This window comes from Erpetoichthys calabaricus, chromosome 18 (assembly GCF_900747795.2).
Source record: "Erpetoichthys calabaricus chromosome 18, fErpCal1.3, whole genome shotgun sequence".
NCBI lineage: Eukaryota > Metazoa > Chordata > Cladistia > Polypteriformes > Polypteridae > Erpetoichthys > Erpetoichthys calabaricus.
The window spans coordinates 68,576,231-68,595,581 of NC_041411.2; the positions used below are offsets into that span (position 1 = coordinate 68,576,231).

At 40.7% G+C, this 19,351-nt stretch overlaps 1 protein-coding gene across 1 annotated transcript; it reads left to right on the plus strand.

Moving 5' to 3' along the window:
* The first annotated feature begins 3,774 nt into the window (after window positions 1-3,774).
* Window positions 3,775-9,252, plus strand: LOC114662518 (uncharacterized). The gene is made up of 7 exons (XM_051921527.1): window positions 3,775-4,190; window positions 4,615-4,729; window positions 5,024-5,415; window positions 6,417-6,629; window positions 7,307-7,466; window positions 8,446-8,595; window positions 8,693-9,252. Exons 1-5 carry the CDS (start codon window positions 4,178-4,180, stop codon window positions 7,336-7,338), a joined length of 765 nt encoding a protein of 254 aa, XP_051777487.1. The 5' UTR covers window positions 3,775-4,177; the 3' UTR covers window positions 7,339-7,466; window positions 8,446-8,595; window positions 8,693-9,252.
* The last annotated feature ends 10,099 nt before the right edge of the window (window positions 9,253-19,351 follow it).

The following is a 19,351-nucleotide window of genomic DNA, read 5'->3' on the forward strand; positions in this document are numbered from 1 at the left end:
TCTCTTTTCACGATGTTGCCCACTTTAGCGGTGTAGTCTATAAATTATTTAACCTTCAACCTCACCACATAAAGAGATTACTTACGATTTTAATATCTATCGTCTCATGATGGGACTCGAACTCGTAGATCCCATGCAGCGGTGGGGTAACAGCGGTGGTCTACCCAGTTGAGCTACCGCAGCTCACTCACCACCCTAGCGGCAAGTCGTGCTTTATACTAGCGATAGCTCAGCGGACCCCTTAAATAAAGGAGTTCCCTACTACGATTGGACAGGTCGGCATTATAGCGGGTGGGCTGAATTGGTCCGTTTATCTGGGTGAGCTAATCTTCTGGGATTGGCTCCAGGTGGCCCTGTGTTCGGATTCAGCGGGTTGGAAAATGGATGGATTTAGGTATGTTTACAACCCAGATAGCAGCCACAAGTGAGCCACATCTGGTTTAAAACTGGCACCTCTGGTTCACTTCTGGCAGCGGCATGATGGATATGGGCCACATGTGGCGCACAGTTTATGAATCCGCCAAATCAGCTTCCGGTACGGCATATGTGGGCCAGTACTGGGCCATTAGCATAGTTCTGCGATTGGATGCATGACTCAGAATAGGGCAGTGACGGGTCATGGTGAGGTGTCTTTAAAATAAAATGCAATATTTACAGTTAGCATATGTCAATATATATATTTTTTTCATTTCAAAATCGAAGATGGTGTGGTTAAGAGCCGGCTACAAAATGCATGTAAATATCAGACTGACCACGGAGTTTTTTTATTTATTTATTTGAGAAATCTCGTTTCTTTGTGACAAGTACAAACAAAAACACATCTCAAGGATGAAATATCGTGAACTTTACAAACTTTCTCCAAATTTTAAACACTATAAACGGCGGGCAGAATTTTCAACAAGTATCCAGCATCTGCCATGACTGCTTTCAGCCTTTTTGTGGATTCGAATTTTCTCAATCTGTGCTTAAAAAAAAAGGTAATTTCTTTGATTGACATTGTGGCCAGCCATTGAGATAATTATCAGACTGCCTTCTGACGTTCACGTTAGCCAATGAGGGAACACCTTGAGGGACGAACAGTTGCCCGTTCAGTCAGACACTAAAGTTTGTAGTTGACTGATGGTGAAACGGTAAGTTAATATTCGATTATTTAATATATTATGTGTTGGTTATTATCGTTCATGTTAAAATGTTTATATTATGAAAAACGTAACCAATTAATTGCATAGTATGCAAGGTGCTGTAACGTGCTTAAACTGTTATATAAGCCATTTTAAATTATTCGGCGGGCTTTTTTTTTTTTTACTTAAATACTTATGATATCCAGATATTAAATATAATAAGCGGTGACGAAGGCAAGCAAGTAACGTTAAAATTCGGTATTTATTTTAGCACGTGATATATTAAGTTTTTAACCGCTTAGAAACACCGAGATTTTTCGCTGTTAGTGCGTTTAGTTAGCATGAGCGGAAGTGCAAACGTAAAAACCCGCGAATGTGAGTTTATTTTTATAGAGTGAAAGACGCACAATGGTGGAGGTGGCATCAGACTTAAACTTTGTTAAGGTATGTCTTGACAAATAATGAGTGCTCAATTGGAGCTTTTTACAATGTTCCAATCAGAACGGAGGCAACGTTTATCTCATAATGTAGTTTGTCACTGTATAAGCCTTGAATCGTAGCACTATGTATACGTTATATAAATAATATTTTCTTGTCCCTTGAATAAGTTGATAGATTCATTGGAGAATGAAAGGCAGGTTAGTGGTGGGATTGAAATCACTCACAGTGAAATACATGTGGATGAGATTCAAACTTCTCAGTTTGGTTGTTCTTGTGATGATTTGGAATCAAGTCAGTCAGAGAGTGACAGTGATGATAACTTTGATTGTGGGCAGAATGATTACCAGGACACCCTCCAGGCAAGTTTGAGAAATTGGGCTGTTCAGTTCAGTATCCCTTTAATTGCCTTATCTGCATTACTAACTATACTCAGAATTAATCATGCTTTTTTGCCAAAAGATGCAAGGTCCTTACTGAAAACTAAGACTGCTTACACAGTTGAAATGCTTGGTGGTGGTTCATTTCATTACTTTGGCATTAAACATTCTCTGAGAGCTTTCTTTGAAAAGGTATGGTCAACTGTTCCAAGTGGACACACTTTTAATTTGCAACTTAATTTTGATGGGCTTCCTATTTTTAAGAGTTCTTCACTTCAGTTTTGGCCAGTTCTTGGAATTGTTAAGAATTATATCAAGATTCCAGTTTTGATTGCATTGTTCTGTGGATGTTCAAAACCAAACTCACTTTCTGAATACTTGAGTGCTCTAGTTAATGAGTTAAAAACAATTGGAAAAGGATTTCCTGTGAAAGGAAAAACATTTTTCATCACTTTATCTTCAGTTGTTTGCGATGCACCTGCTAGAGCCTTTATTAAGGGCATAAAATCACACACTGGATATCACAGTTGTGATAAGTGTGTACAAAAAGGAGTATATGTAAACCACCGTATGACATTTCCAGAAACCACTGCAAGTCTTCGAACAGGTGAATCATTTAAAACATTAGATGATGATGCACACCATGTAGAATCTTCACCTCTCTCAGAAATCATAGATATGATTAAGGGATTCCCGCATGATTACATGCACCTTGTATGCTTAGGAGTAATGAGACGTCTCTTGGATTTGTGGATAGGAAGCAATGGCCCACTACAGTGCCGTGTTTCAGCCAGTCAAGTGTCGTTAATTTCTGATAGGAATGAAACCACGTAACACTACCAACTTAACGAGTTTGCAAGGAAGCCCCGTTCACTTTTTGAAAGACTACGGTGGAAAGCAACTGAGTTGAGACAATTCTTATTGTACACGGGTCCAGTTGTTTTGAGAGAGATATTTCACTCTGAGGTGTATCAAAATTTCATGCTGCTCTCTGTGGGTATATACATTTTAGCAAGTCCTGAGTACTGTTCAACTATGAATGATTTTGCTAACTCTTTGCTAGTGGCATTTGTCAAGCATTTTAGTGAGTTATATGGTCCTGAGTTTGTCAGCTATAATGTACATGGGCTAACTCATTTAAGTCAAGATGTTAAAGTCCATGGTAGTTTGGATGTTATATCAGGTTTTCCATTTGAAAATTATCTAAGAAAGCTAAAGAAAATGGTTAGACGACCTCACTGTCCTTTAACACAGGTTATACGTAGGATTTCAGAGCTTGACTTCTTGCATTTAAATTCTGATTTTAGCATACACCCTCAAAAGAGGTTTAAAATGCAACATTCAGATGGTCCAGTTCCATTACACTTTGAGGTAGTACTCCAGTTTAAAGAGGTGGAGTTTAATGGATTTGTCATCAAAGTTTCTACAGGGGATTCCTGTATTAAAATTGATAATAAAATTGTCATAGTTCAAAATATAATTGTGCATGAAGACAGGGAATATGTTGTCTGTCAGGAATACCAACACAAGGCCATATTTTTTGAATATCCAATTGATTCTTCATACCTGGGGATTTTTGTTGTGTCCAAGCTTTCCTCAAATCTTCAGTGTTTACCTATTGGTTCTGGCATGCTGAAATATGTCCGTTTGCCACTAGATGACAAATATCTTGTAATCCCCCTACTTCATATACAGTAAATACAGATTAATTGGTACAGTATTTTTTTTTGTTTGTTTCTTCCTTCCTGTTGTGTTACAGAGTTCATAAGTGCTTTTTCTAATTAGTTTTTTAAACTCTCATCACCCCACCACTTGCATTCTTTATATTTTGGACTGATTTATGGTGGTGTGTGAAGTTGCTAGGTAAGCAAATTTGATTATTTCAACTGTACAAATGAAATCATGTTTAACTAATATAATTTACTGTATATATTAATCATATGTATTATTATTGTTACTTATATTTGATTAGTAATTGTAAGCATGCATGCATGTTGTAAGTGCATTTATCAAGGACTTTTATAAATGTTTTAAAAAAATCTTTGTTTTTAGTAATTTTTGTAGGCTATGTATCACATTGTGAATTTTTCGGAATGCAATGAAGTTGAGTTGGTGCCATCCAATTGGGTATCCAATGGAGTGTGTGCTTGGCCACCATATAAAACTGGAGATATCCATAAGGCTATAATAAATAAAGAGCAGCCAAAAGAAAACTGAAAATCATTTAAGGTTGAAGTTATGTACACGACAGGTTTGTATTTATAATATTTGGTATAATTGTCATATCATATGTCATCTTCCAGCCCACTATATCCAGAAAAGGGTCACGGGGGTCTGCTGGAGCCCATCCCAGCAGGGTGCAAGGCAGGAACAAACCCTAGACAGGGCTCCAGTCCATCGCAGGGTGCACACGCATACACACACTAAGGCCAATTTAGGATCTCCAAATCACCTAACCTGCATGTCTTTGGGAGGAAACCGGAGCACCCGGAGGAAACCCATGCAGACACGGGGAGAACATGCAAACTCCACACAGGGAAGACCCAGGACAGGAACCCAGGTCTCCTTACTGCGAGGCAGCAGTGCTACCACTGTGCCACCCTGGTATAATTGTATTCCTGAGTACTGTATATCCATATTATAGACTAAATGCTCTTACATCTGGAATTTAACAGATAATTACAGAACTGCAAGACTGAAGCTTCCAGTTGCCGAAAGACACTCAGATTTGCAGACAGCAGAAGATGAAGAAGATGATGAAATTCCAAAAAGGACAAAAAGAAGGAAAATGTAAGCCTGAAATAGTTAATATGCTTGAACTGTAGCATCACCTGCCGACTGTTGCTTGTGTTAATACAGTGAATTTTCAAGCTGTAATACTTGATCTTTTAAAGAGAAAACACTAAGTTTAATGATCCAGTTATCTCATTTTATCTATATACTGTAATTTAATTTAGTATAACTACCACAAGGCTAATTCATGAAAATTTGTCTAAATTGGTAAAGCATTTTTTCTCATAATTGTACAGTTGTATGTTGTATAACTGTGTATTTTGTCAATAATTTCTTAATCTTTTCCCAAAGAGCAAACACAAGATTTGATAGTGATAGCGACGGTGATGTCTGTAGCAAACCCAAAAGCCATCTACCTCCACCACCCAAGATAACCCCTCCTCAAAAATTTTCAAAATCAACCACCAAGATATCTGCTGACCTTGGAGAACTTGGACGAAATGCAAAATCAATGTGCAGGATGCATCAACCTGACAGTGTTCAGCTACATTCTGAATGTAGGTACACTGAATGTGGAAGATGCACTCAAGAAATGAAAAGCCTGAGAAATGATTACAAAAATCAAAGTGCATCTACAGTGGAAGAGCACCTAACCCCAGAGTGTGTGGAAATTGCAAATACTGCATTTAGACACTGGTCTACCTCACAACAAAATGATGGACCAAATCAAGACATTTATGGCCGTAAGTGTTTTATCTCAGTTTCTCTTTAATATAGCTGCCTCTGTGTTTGTCACTTTAAATAAAGCCCTGATAACCAGACTCAACTGTGAAGCACGAAAATAATTACCCTAAATGTTTTACATTTTGAGTAAAAGAATTATGAATCTGTGCAACATTGTGTGTGTATTTAATGTTTCTCACAGGACCCACTTTTCATTACCTTTATTCATTAATACAGCTAAATTGATTTTACCTTCTCTTTTCATTCCACGTCCCAAGAGCCAGCTTCTGTAGCCGAGGATCGGACCGCTAAGGTCCCCGCCTTCAGCCACCACCCAACTCACACTGCACCCGACCTCCTTGGCCGCTCCCATAGGTGGTGAGCCCATGGGAAGGGGGACTCACGTTGCCTCTTCGGGCTGTGCCCGGCCGAGCCCCATGGGTGCAGGCCTGGCCACCAGGTGCTCGCCTTCAAGCCCCACCTCCAGGCCTGGCTCTAGAGGGGGGCTCCGGTGACCCACGTCCAGGCAAGAGAAAACGCCGTCCCAAGTTTTCATTCATCATAGAAGGTTTTCAGAGTAGAGCCGCTGCTCCTCCACATCGAGAGGAGTCAGATGAGGTGGCTTGGGTATCTGATCAGGATGCCTCCTGGACACCTCCCTGGTGAGGTGTTCCGGGCACGTCTAACCGGGAGGAAGCCCAGGGTAAGACCCAGGACACGCTGTAGGGACTATGTCTCTCGGCTGGCCTGGGAACGCCTTGGGATTCCCACGGAACAGCTAGAAGAAGTGGCCGGGGAGAAGGAAGTCTGGGCATATCTGCTCAAGCTGCTGCCCCCGTGACCCGACCTCAGATAAGCGGAAGAGAATGGATGGATTCTCTTTTCATCTGTTTCCTTTATTTTTCCACTTTTCATCATGCCAATTTTTAGTTTACATTTCATCCCCTTTGGTAAATGTCTGTGACAATTATGATCTTATTTTGTTTGATATTAATTTTGTGGTGTTTGTACATTGTTTTAGCCATTCTTCGAAACATTCAGGTTAAGCAGGAAATGATGATGGAGCAAGTCAAAGTGATTTTAAAAACCGTACAAGACCTACATGAGAAATGCTGTAGTGACAGTGGTTCAGATCCAGTGCTGGAAAAAGACATTCTTCCACTTCAAGATCTCACATCCATGCAACAGCTTGAAAGTGACCTAGCGGTTGGTGGAGATTTAAAAAAAAAAACTAGTAAGGAAGAACTTTTTTAATAACAACTGAAACATATACCTTCAAACAACGACAGCTTCAAGTTGTATTGTCTTAAATGCCCAAATGGTGCTCATCAGATATGCACAAGCTGTGATGTGTAGTCAAAATCGTAGGCATAGTTAAAAAATAAATATATTGTTAATTATTTAAGTCAGAAAAGCTTTTAACAGTCTACAACATTACATTTTTAAAAGGACTGAAAAAATTCCTATCCGAGCATGGTTGTCAGTTTTTGGGAGTATTGAAGACTGCTACTGTAGTCAAATCTTTGTTGAAAATTAAATGAAGTGCTCATAACTTGACATGTCTGACCACAGATAACATCTGTAAAGGCCGTCAGTATTGGGCATGACAATATGCTAAAGGACTGTCAAAAGCTTTTTTTTATTTGACACTGCTGGCATATCATATCAAATGGTGCTTGGAGTCCCATGTCCAAGTTTACCCCAAAGATTCAGCATGTACATTTTATTATATAGCTCCACCTATATTAGCTTTATTGGAAAGCTACCTAAAAACATAGGTGCTTGAACTTCTAGTATATTTTACTTTGTTGCTTGTTCCGATTCCTCCTAATGTTTCTATTGCATCGAGCATTTTAAGAAGTTATGAACTCCAGTGAATTATTTTTTTTTCTTTCTGTAAACCTTTGGCAGATTACATTGCTTGGGATTCAAGGAGGCATTGATGTGAGAGACACGGTGTGGAGAATCATGAGGCAAACTTTCACCAATTCATTGGCCAAACAACTTAACTGGAGGGGAATAAATGGAAAAACATGTTTTCATAGCCTTCACATTAAGGATATTGTGATTGGTGAGTATTTATAATGATTTCAATATGCATACACTGCCATTTAAAATGAAGTAACCTGTGACTGAAAATTTCTGTGAGATGAGTATCTTTTTGTTGTTTGTTTACAATAAATCAAGCTATTAAAGGTAAACTATATGCATTATGACCAGATAAAAAGTGTACATGTTCTCTGCATTAACCATCTTAAGTTTCACATTGACATGGACAATTGTTCCTTATTAAATGTCACTTTCCTTGTCAGAAACTACTGTTTGAAAAAACCTTAACACACAAACACTTTTTTAATAGCCAGGTCAAGATGTAAACAAACTAAGTGGCTGCTCAGGGCCCTCCAGCCACCAAGGAAACCCCAGTTGAATGGGGGGGGGGGGAGATCTAATGTTTAACATTCAACATTAAATGAAATATATCAGGCAAAATACTAAATGGTGTTAAAAAATAAAGGGAAATTATAGCCATGTATGATAACTACTTTACTTTATTTTCCATATACAAGTTCTTACATTAGGAATTTGTCATTTTTGCATACCCCAGCTTGTTCTCCAGAGACACAGAGAGAGGGAAAGAAGCTTTTGCATCAGAGTGCAATCTATTTGTACAGAATAAAATTCTACTTTGGGTCTTAAAGTCTTCAGCCAGCAGTGATGCTAACCTGTAATCGGGTTAAACATTAGTGATAAGCAATTGGTCATGTTTGTGAACTAACTACAGGGAAGTATTTAAAGCCAGTCATTTAGGCAGTAACGAATGCAAATACTGTATTGTACAAATATCTCTAGTTGTAAATATTGTTTCTTGTCAGAATACAACTACATTTTATATAGTCGCTTTGTTTACTGAAAATAAACAACAAAGACATAGCCTGCACTTGCAGCCTGTTTCTTTACCATTATGGTTGGATGCAGTCAATGCTCATGTCTGACAAATAACCAAGTATCAACTGCTGATTGACTCAGACTGTATAATGACTGTTCTTTAGATGCAGTACGAAGAAACTCTGTAACATCAAGAGCCACAACTCAGGAAATAGAAATGTGGATTAAGAGACGGCTTCATCTGGCTGCAGATAGGGATGGAGGGAGACGAACAAGAATGGAGCGTCAGAGAAAGAACAGCTATCAAGAATCAGGTGAGCACTATCAACCCTCAAACACGTCTAGTAAGAAGTTAATTAGGAAATTGTATAATTTCAAGTAACTGATCAACTGTTGATTTCTTGGCTGCAGGTGAAATGCATGTTCTTTCAAGTCATCATTAAGACCAGCCTTCTAAACCTTTGCTGAGGACAAGCTGGACAAATGTGATACCTTGATCTGCCACAACCTTCCCAAAGAGATTAGTGCTCATTCAATGCTTTCTGAGTTCTAACATCAGGCACCATCTGGAACTGTGTGTAATAGTGGGTATCCAATCACGGACTTTATAAAATTAATGTTTGTACATTTTGTTGACTGAAATTTTTACCATCACTGTTTGATACATTCTTGTTTTGTGCTTGTTTTAAAGATTTACATTTAGGAAACCTTTCCCTGTTTGTTTATTTAAATAATTCATTGTGCAAGACAACAGTTAAAATTAAGTTCAATATGTAAAGTAAAAATCTATTTTATAATATGTGTATCTCACCTATGTGATGTTTTTTAGGCACATACAGGCTTATTTGTTATTTTTCCATGTGTATGCTCACATGATTCATAAGAAAATGGTAATGTAAAACTGTATAAATTGTAAATGTATTATAGACTATTTTGTCATGGTGGTTTATTTATTTGGATATGTCAGAAACGCAAGGAACTTTGTTTTGTTTGTTTTCTATATAAATAAAACATTTACTTTTATTATTGTCACATCTACAAACTTTAGTATTAGTAATTTTGTTACTGATTATGTAATGCAGATTCAGGATTGTTCTGTTTGTTGAAATGCATTACACTGTATATGACAATAAAATGTAATAAGTTTAAATATGCGTATTTGGGTTTGTTTGTTCATATTAAAGATATGCAGTAGATAATAGTCGGATAGCATATATGGAAAGTAAGAGTAAATAATTGGTATTTAAATAAGTAATAGTGTAACTTAAAATACTATATACTATTATACTATGTAATACTATAGTCATATAGAATATAGAATAGTATAGAACTATATAGTATAGTATAGTATATAGTTATAATATTATTTACTCCATATTTACTACTACTTATAATTATATTACTAGGGTGTATAATTATATTTAAATTATAAATTATATTTATAATTTATAAATTATATACAATTATATTAATTATATATTTAAATTATTTTAATTATATTTAAATGAGCAAAGTGAAAATCTGACCTGTGGCCCACATGAGGCCCAGTTAATTTTCATCTGGTTCAGTGCTGGGCAGACTTCGGCAGTTTTGGCTGAGTTTTGGCTGAGTTTTAATTTTGTTTTGGCTGGGATGCGGCATCCGGATGTGGTCCACTCTCTTGCCATCAATCCATGTGGTAAGTGGGCCAGAAAGTCCTAGCAGAAGTGGACCAGATTTGGGCCAGATGAAATTTGCTATCTGGGAAGCCTTAAGTTTTACTCCGTTGGCCATGCTCTCTCTCTCTCTCCCAGGGATGGGGGTCGACTTGTTTCTCAATCCTATTTTTTGTAAAAAATTGATCGATTTGTATGAATGATTACAATAAAATTAATACAATTTAAAATAAATAAATAAATACATACATAAAAAAAGAATCTGCTTAAGAATTCACTAAACTTATGACTGAACAGGCTTCCCATATGCGTATCCGTTGAGAAGAGCAGCGGCAAATGACTGGCTGCCTTCTCCACCTCCTCTAAATCCTATTGGATAGTCGTTGCAGCCTATCGGGTTCTACTGCTGGGCGGTGCAATCTCGCACTCTCTTCGCCCATTGGGTGCAGTCAGACTCAGTTGAAAATTAGTGGAAAACGGGCTCACCTGTGCGAGGGGGCGTCGTCTTCGGCCCGAGCGGTTAGACGAAACGCTAAGAGTTATTTTATGTTTTTGGTAAACACGTTAGTGGTTTTGTAAAATTAATAATTTACTTGTGGAAAGGTGACCGGGACCTTCTTACTTTCCTAATATTTAAACGTAAGCCAGAAGCAAGATGAATCCGGTTCACGTCAGCAACACGAAACAGGTAAGTGTTGTTGTTATTATTATCATTACTTTTATTAGTTTGTATTTACTACAGTAAGTGTGTCAGATGGAATTCTGCATCATCGCCTGCGCTACTATGGTTGTTGAAGCACGGAAGATAAGGTGAAAGGTGACAGCCCACGCAGAGCTGTAACTGAACATAACAATGTCAAACTGGATCAAGCGGACAAATGTCGAGTCTTCTGACTGGCACGCATTGTTTCAGTTACTTTTGGACGTATGAGATGTGCATGGCAGGCATGTCGTTTAGTTTTGAAGTGAGGTGTCTGCGTATTCATTGGGTTACTAAAGAAGTCTTCTTTTTGGTAACGAAGCCGAGGTAGTGGTCTTACATTCTGAGTTATAATAGTGATGGCGCTGTCCAGAAGACAGGTGTCTGTCAATGGACGGGTCGAGCTGTTAGATCCCGAGTTGTGTTTTTGAAGTGATCTTTCCAGATTCCAGTAAACCCTGTGTCTGCTGTATGAGACACTTGAGGTGGGTTTCATTGGCATATGAGGGCAGATGTCGAGGTCACTTACTGGCTTGAAAACTGTAGTCCATTTATTGTCACAAGGTAGGAATCCAATCGACATGCGACATCCCCCGTTTTGAGATCCCACACCGCGTTCGGAGCCTTTAAATAAAGGGACTGTTTAGAATTGTCAGTATGTTTAAGTGACTGTTTTATTTGAATGGGTCTCATGGTTGGGAAACGATGTTTATAATGCCGCACGTTCATGATCAACTGTTATTAAAATAAACACAGTTTTATAGCCCTTTTTTCAAGCTATAGTGCCTTTGTTGTCCTGTTGCAGAGCGAACTAAATGTGATTTATGAGATTTTGCAGCAGCAGCAGTTAGGGCATTAATTGTACTGTACTGTTAGTTTTTTCTTGGCCAGTGACTCGCACGCGCTCACGAGACAGCAGTGCGCGCTCACAGGCCGGTGTTTAATAATAATAATAATAATACATTTTATTTATATAGCGCCTTTCCCATGCTCAAGGCACTTACAGAATATAATAAAGAACGGCAGAATATACAGTATATAGCATGTATATAGTATGTTTCGGTTCTACGGGCGAATGCCTCTCCTTGCATTACCGGTTACTGAGGTGCCATCGCTTGCTGTTAAGCGACGAAAAAAGAGCGAAAAGTTAGGAGTTGAAAAAAGTTTAATCGGCCTGCTGTTGATATTCATTATACAAAAAACATATTGTATTGAGTAAGTAAAAAAGGATGAGCTGATTGAGAAGCAGCGGGCTGGATCTTCTGTTTTTTTAATTAATTATATAGAAAATAAGAACAAGAAGTTTGACAAACGAGAGGAGAACACTCAGTTCTTCAGGCCCGTTTGTTTGGCTTTGTTTTTCAGTGTTTATATTTGTTTAGTGTTTTATGTGGATATAATAGGCTATTATATCCACATAAATTTTATATTCCCAGTTGCATTTACTGAATTCCTTTAACGATCTTTGAGCATGGGAAAGGTGCTATATAATTAAAATGTACTATTATATTTTTGTATTTCTTAGTTTTACCTTACTTTAAAAATGCATTATGCTCAGTTTGCTTGTTATGATTATTAAAAGTAAGTAAGTGTTTCTGTTTTTCCCTTCCTTTACATCTCAGGTTTCCTTCTGATGATGGCAAGAGGAGGATTCGAACCCACCGCTGATTCCATTTTGGGCGGCGGGTTGTCGGTGGTTATCCTATTGAGCTACTCTTTGAACCCTGTTCGCTGTTGAGCTTCAGCACATTTGACAACTGATCTCTCCGTTGACACGTCACGTAAAATAAAGTCTTTTTTTGGTCGTCATTCTTGCAGGCCCTTAACGACTCGGGGAGCACCCGGTTCAGGTCACTCTTCATCGCGGGGCCGACTCGGTTGTCGGTCTCGTTCGCTCTTGGCTGCCGGGGTTGGTCTCGATCACGGAGCCGACTCGGTTTTGGCTGCCGGGGTCGATTGCTTGTTTCGCTGTGCCACCGAGGGGGTCCCCTTTTAAAGAACGGTGTAGAAATCATTTATACCGTTAACTCATCGGTGGCCACAGCAAATAAAGAGCCTGCTGTTTATTTGAATTGCTTCTATGATTCAGAGGGAGACGCGAACCCGCACTCTTCTACGCTTAATGAGGGGTCCACCCGGTTGAGCTACCGAGTCTGACTGTTTACGTAGCCGACCAGACTCATTTAATGTTAGCGACAGGTCCGTGGATCCCTTAAAGAAATGGGTTGGCCTCTTATCACGACTGGAGAGGGCGGGGTTCGAACCCCGCACCTTTCACCGGGAGGACTAAATCGGCTCGTTTACCTCGGTGAGCTACTCCTCCGGATGAAAGCTACGAGAAATCTTTCATATCATTGACAGAATGGAGGGCGCTGCAAATAAACGGACACTTGGCGTACCATTTGGATGGTGGGCCAGCTCAGCTCACTACAGGTCTGTGGACCCCATAAAGAAATGGGTTGGCCTCTTAGCACGGCTGTTGAGGACGGGGTTCGAACCTCGCACCTCTGTTTTTCACCGGGAGGACTAAATCGGCTCGTTTACCTCGGTGAGCTACTCCTCCGGGTGAAAGCTACGAGAAATCTTTCATATCATTGACAGAATGGAGGGCGCTGCAAATAAACGGACACTTAGCATATTATTTGGATGGTGGGCTTGAGCTCACCTCCTGTTGCTCGGGTCTGCCCCTTTGACCGGGGTGGTCGGTCTGTTTCAACCGCGTGACCAGCTCGGCTCGCTCTCTTTTCACGATGTTGCCCACTTTAGCGGTGTAGTCTATAAATTATTTAACCTTCAACCTCACCACATAAAGATAATTTCGATTTTAATATCCATCGTCTCATGATGGGACTCGAACTCGTAGATCCCATGCAGTGGTGGGGTAACAGGTGTGGTCTACCCAGTTGAGCTACCGCAGCTCGCTCACCACCCTAGCGGCAAGTCGTGCTTTATACTAGCGACAGCTCAGCGGACCCCTTAAATAAAGGAGTTCCCTACTACGATTGGACAGGTCGGCATTATAGCGGGTGGGCTGAATTGGTCCGTTTATCTGGGTGAGCTAATCTTCTGGGATTGGCTCCAGGTGGCCCTGTGTTCGGATTCAGCGGGTTGGAAAATGGATGGATGGATTTAGGTATGTTTACAAGCCTTAAGTTTTACTCCGTTGGCCATGCTCTCTCTCTCTCAGGGATGGGGGTCGACTTGTTTCTCAATCCTATTTTTTGTAAAAATTGATCGATTTGTATGAATGATTACAATAAAATTAATACAATTTAAAATAAATAAATAAATACATACATAAAAAAGAATCTGCTTAAGAATTCACTAAACTTATGACTGAACAGGCTTCCCATATGCGTATCCGTTGAGAAGAGCAGCGGCAAATGACTGGCTGCCTTCTCCACCTCCTCTAAATCCTATTGGATAGTCGTTGCAGCCTTTCGGGTTCTACTGCTGGGCGGTGCAATCCCGCACTCTCTTCGCCCATTGGGTGCAGTCAGACTCAGTTGAAAATTAGTGGAAAACGGGCTCACCTGTGCGAGGGGGCGTCGCCTTCGGCCCGAGCGGTTAGACGAAACGCTAACAATTATTTTATGTTTTTGGTAAACACGTTAGTGGTTTTGTAAAATTAATAATTTAGTTATGGAGAGGCGACCGGGATCTTCTTACTTTCCTAATATTTAAACGTAAGCCAGAAGCAAGATGAATCCGGTTCACGTCAGCAACACGAAACAGGTAAGTGTTGTTATTATTATTATTATTTTTATTAGTTTGTATTTACTACAGTAACTGAGTCAGATGGAATTCTGCATCATCGCCTGCGCTACTGTGGTTGTTGAAGCACGGAAGATAAGGTGAAAGGTGACAGCCCACGCAGAGCTGTAACTGAACATAACAATGTCAAACTGGATCAAGCGGACAAATGTCGAGTCTTCTGACTGGCACGCATTGTTTCAGTTACTTGGGACGTATGAGATGTGCATGGCAGGCATGTCGTTGTTGTCCTGTAGCAGAGCGAACTAAATGTGATTTATGAAATTTTGCAGCAGCAGTTAGGGCATTAATTGCACTGTACTGTTAGTTTTTTCTTGGCCAGTGACACGCACGCGCGCACGAGACAGCAGTGCGCGCTCACAGGCCGGTGTTTCGGTTCTACGGGCGAATGCCTCGCCTTGCATTACCGGTTACTGAGGTGCCATCGCTTGCTGTTAAGCGACGAAAAAAGAGCGAAAAGTTAGGAGTTGAAAAAAGTGTAATCGGCCTGCTGTTGATATTCATTATACAAAAAACATATTGTATTGAGTAAGTAAACAAGGATGAGCTGTTGAGAAGCAGCGGGCTGGATCTTCTGTTTTTTTAATTAATTATATAGAAAATAAGAACAAGAAATTTGACAAACAAGAGGAAAACACTCAGTTCTTCAGGCCCGTTTGTTTGGCTTTGTTTTTCAGTGTTTATATTTGTTTAGTGTTTTATGTGGATATAATAGGCTATTATATCCACATAAATTTTATATTCCCAGTTGCATTTACTGAATTCCTTTAACGATCTTTGAGCATGGGAAAGGTGCTATATAATTAAAATGTACTATTATATTTTTGTATTTCTTAGTTTTACCTTACTTTAAAAATGCATTATGCTCAGTTTGCTTGTTATGATTATTAAAAGTAAGTAAGTGTTTCTGTTTTTCCCTTCCTTTACATCTCAGGTTTCCTTCTGATGATGGCAAGAGGAGGATTCGAACCCACCGCTGATTCCATCTTGGGCGGCGGGTTGTCGGTGGTTATCCCATTGAGCTACTCTTTGAACCCTGTTCGCCGTTGAGCTTCAGCACATTTGACAACTGATCTCTCCGTTGACACGTCACATAAAATAAAGTCTTTTTTTGGTCGTCATTCTTGCAGGCCCTTAACGACTCGGGGAGCACCCGGTTCAGGTCACTCTTCATCGCGGGGCCGACTCGGTTGTCGGTCTCGTTCGCTCTTGGCTGCCGGGGTTGGTCTCGATCACGGGGCCGACTCGGTTTTGGCTGCCGGGGTCGATTGCTTGTTTCGCTGTGCCACCGAGGGGGTCCCCTTTTAAAGATCGGTGTAGAAATCATTTATACCGTTAACTCATCGGTGGCCACAGCAAATAAAGAGCCTGCTGTTTATTTGAATTGCTTCTATGATTCTGAGGGAGACGCGAACCCGCACTCTTCTACGCTTAATGAGGGGTCCACCCGGTTGAGCTACCGAGTCTGACTGTTTACGTAGCCGACCAGACTCATTTAATGTTAGCGACAGGTCCGTGGATCCCTTAAAGAAATGGGCTGGCCTCTTATCATGGCTAGAGAGGGCGGCGTTCGAACCCCGCACCTGTGCTTTTCACCGAGAGGACTAAATCGGCTCGTTTACCTCGGTGAGCTACTCCTCCGGGTGAAAGCTACGAGAAATCTTTCATATCATTGACAGAATGGAGGGCGCTGCAAATAAACGGACACTTGGCGTACTATTTGGATGGTGGGCCAGCTCAGCTCACTACAGGTCTGTGGACCCCATAAAGAAATGGGATGGCCTCTTAGCACGGCTGTAGAGGACGGGGTTCGAACCTCGCACCTCTGTTTTTCACCGGGAGGACTAAATCGGCTCGTTTACCTCGGTGAGCTACTCCTCCGGGTGAAAGTTACGAGAAATCTTTCATATCATTGACAGAATGGAGGGCGCTGCAAATAAACGGAGACTTAGCATATTATTTGGATGGTGGGCTTGAGCTCACCTCCTGTTGCTCGGGTCTGCCCCTTTGACCGGGGTGGTCGGTCTGTTTCAACAGCGTGACCAGCTCGGCTCGCTGTCTTTTCACGATGTTGCCCACTTTAGCGGTGTAGTCTATAAATTATTTAACCTTCAACCTCACCACATAAAGATAATTTCGATTTTAATATCCATCGTCTCATGATGGGACTCGAACTCGTAGATCCCATGCAGTGGTGGGGTAACAGCGGTGGTCTACCCAGTTGAGCTACCGCAGCTCGCTCACCACCCTAGCGGCAAGTCGTGCTTTATACTAGCGCCAGCTCAGCGGACCCCTTAAATAAAGGAGTTCCCTACTACGATTGGACAGGTCGGCATTATAGCGGGTGGGCTGAATTGGTCCGTTTATCTGGGTGAGCTAATCTTCTGCTGCCAAGTGCAAGTAGCCTTTAATATTACTGGAAAATAGAGGACACTGCATTTAAACTGGCAATTAAGAAATAATTTGAAGTAAAACCTGTACGGGTCTGCTCATGTAACGCGAACACCAACAGCAGACCGAGGTAAACATTTTTCAGGTCCTAGCGTTTTTCTTTCTAAAGGGGTCTGTAAAAGTCGTTTTGAATAAAGACGTCCGCCAAATAAGATCTAATAATACGCCCGTTGTGGTGTTGTGCTCACAGAGTCCCACTTTGATATTCCATCCCTGAGGCTGTATGAGCGCAGATCCCCCCACTAATACGGTGCGACCCTGAGGGAGTTAATTCAACTGAAAGAACGAAAAAGAGCGCATTGGGTGAAGGAGTCCAGTAAACATTCATAATCACCGACTTTAATGATGAAGTAAATAAGAATGAGCTGATTGAGGAATAGCAGGCTGGGCCTTCTTTTTTTAAATAATGGTTCAGCTTTGTGTTTCTTATATTTACGTTTATTTAGTGTTCTGTGTGGATAGTGTTGTGTATCCCATGTTGTATATTTCCTGTTGTTTATTTTGTAAATCACTTTGAGCGTGGGAAAGGCACTATATAAATAAAATATATTCTTCTTATTATTACTTTTGTGTAATTGATAGCATTTGCTTCCTTTTAAAAATGCAGAATAGCCTGTTTTACTTATTATTACTATTATTAAAAGTAAGCAGTTGGTGTCTGTTCTTTCTTCGAATAAAGGATGCAAAGCAGTTTTTCTTTTGATGAGGTTAAGAGGTAAGATTTGACTCCACTGCCTCTTCGGTCCTGGCTGGTGTTCTGGTGCAGAGCTTCTCCTTGGACCCCCGTTACACTGGAGCTGCGACGCTTTTAAGAACCAATATGTCTGTTGACGGTGCAAATAAAAGAGAGAGTAATGCTTACCATCATTCTTCTGGACCCCCTTCGACTCGGGTTCCATTGCAAGGCCAGCTATTTGTCCGGGGTCGTTCTGTCAAAGCCGTAACCCAGAGCCGCCATGCCTTTGCTAAAGCCGCTTAAAGACTCCTCATTCCGATCAGGCCCGGTCTTTGGTATTATGGGGCCCTAGGCGAAAGGGGGGTCCAGGGGCCCCCTGAGGGAGGCAGAGCCCCCCTGGAAGCTCTGTGAAATGCGTGAAAATTAGACCAAGGAGTCGATCCGGGGCCCCCCGGACGCCAGGGCCCTAGGCGGTCGCCTACTTTGCCTATGCCTAAGGCCAGGCCTGATTGGGACAAATAATGCTGTAGTATATTTAAGTATATATGACAATTGCTCACTCGGACAATTTGTTTTGGGGTCCCCCAAGAAGGCGGGGGCCCTAAGCTATAGCTTGTGTAGCTTATACGTAAATCCTGCACTGATTCCGATCTCCTTTTAGATGATGCATTCGGGCCCAGCCGGCAGGGGGTATCACTTCACGTGGACCCCCAGGACCATCTTCTTTTAACGAGCCCATTCAGGGTTCCGACGAATGCGTTGTCACTCTTGCTGATGTGTTATTCTTGATTTTGTTATGAGGTATTGGATGGGTGATTTCTTTTCTTTTTAATGACGAGGGTGAGTGGATCACGGGCTGTAAAACAGGGCACTACATCCTAATGGGGTTCTTTCAAAGATTTTTACATTTCGCCTTTTAGGTCCCCCATTTTACCCTGCGGTGGCCCTGTTCCCTATGCTTGCTGGGATTGGCCCCAGCTCCACTGGTCAGGAGAAAGCAGGTGTAGATGGGTGGTCCCTGTTCTTCTCTTAGTTTCCCACCATCTTTCTGTGTCTTTTATCGCAGTACTTTGAACCGACAAAGATGTTAACGTCAGATTGGTTGGGGACACCAGCAAGAATGGGGACCAATACGACTTTTATTTATTTCTTTTTAGCTACCCATCGGAAGCAGTAAGATCACTGCACACATAAACTCTTATTTTAGATTAATTTTTTATATCTCCTGATGTAGACATTCTGAAACTTTAAGAGTGTATTTTTTCAGGGACTTCATGCTTTGCTTATTTTTTTAAATACTTTTGAAGTCGCTACTTGACCGGTGTTAATAACAATAACAGCAGAAATAAAGATGACAGTTTTTCCACACTGCATTTCTACAGTCATACCAGGTACATAAAATACTGAACATCTGGTATGGCAAGTCAAAGACCAACGAAGGCGCATCTTCCAAAAAGTTATTTATGTACTGCAATTTTGTATATCTACCACAAGAGGGCCTTTTAGGTCCCCCATTTTACCCTGTGGTGGTCCTGTTCCCTATGCTTGCTGGGATCGGCCCCAGCTCCACTGGTCAGGAGAAAGCAGGTGTAGATGGGTGGTCCCTGTTCTTCTCTTAGGTTCCCACCATCTTTCTACGTCTTTTATGGTAATTTTTGCCTTTTGTTGTTTATCATTTTGTTGTTTATCATCATTATTTACCATTACTCGCGGTTCTTTCTTACTTTGTCTTTTTTATTTCACATAGCATCTTTCATTTAGGACAATATTATATACTACTTAATTAAATGTTTCATATAGCGTCTTACATCCAT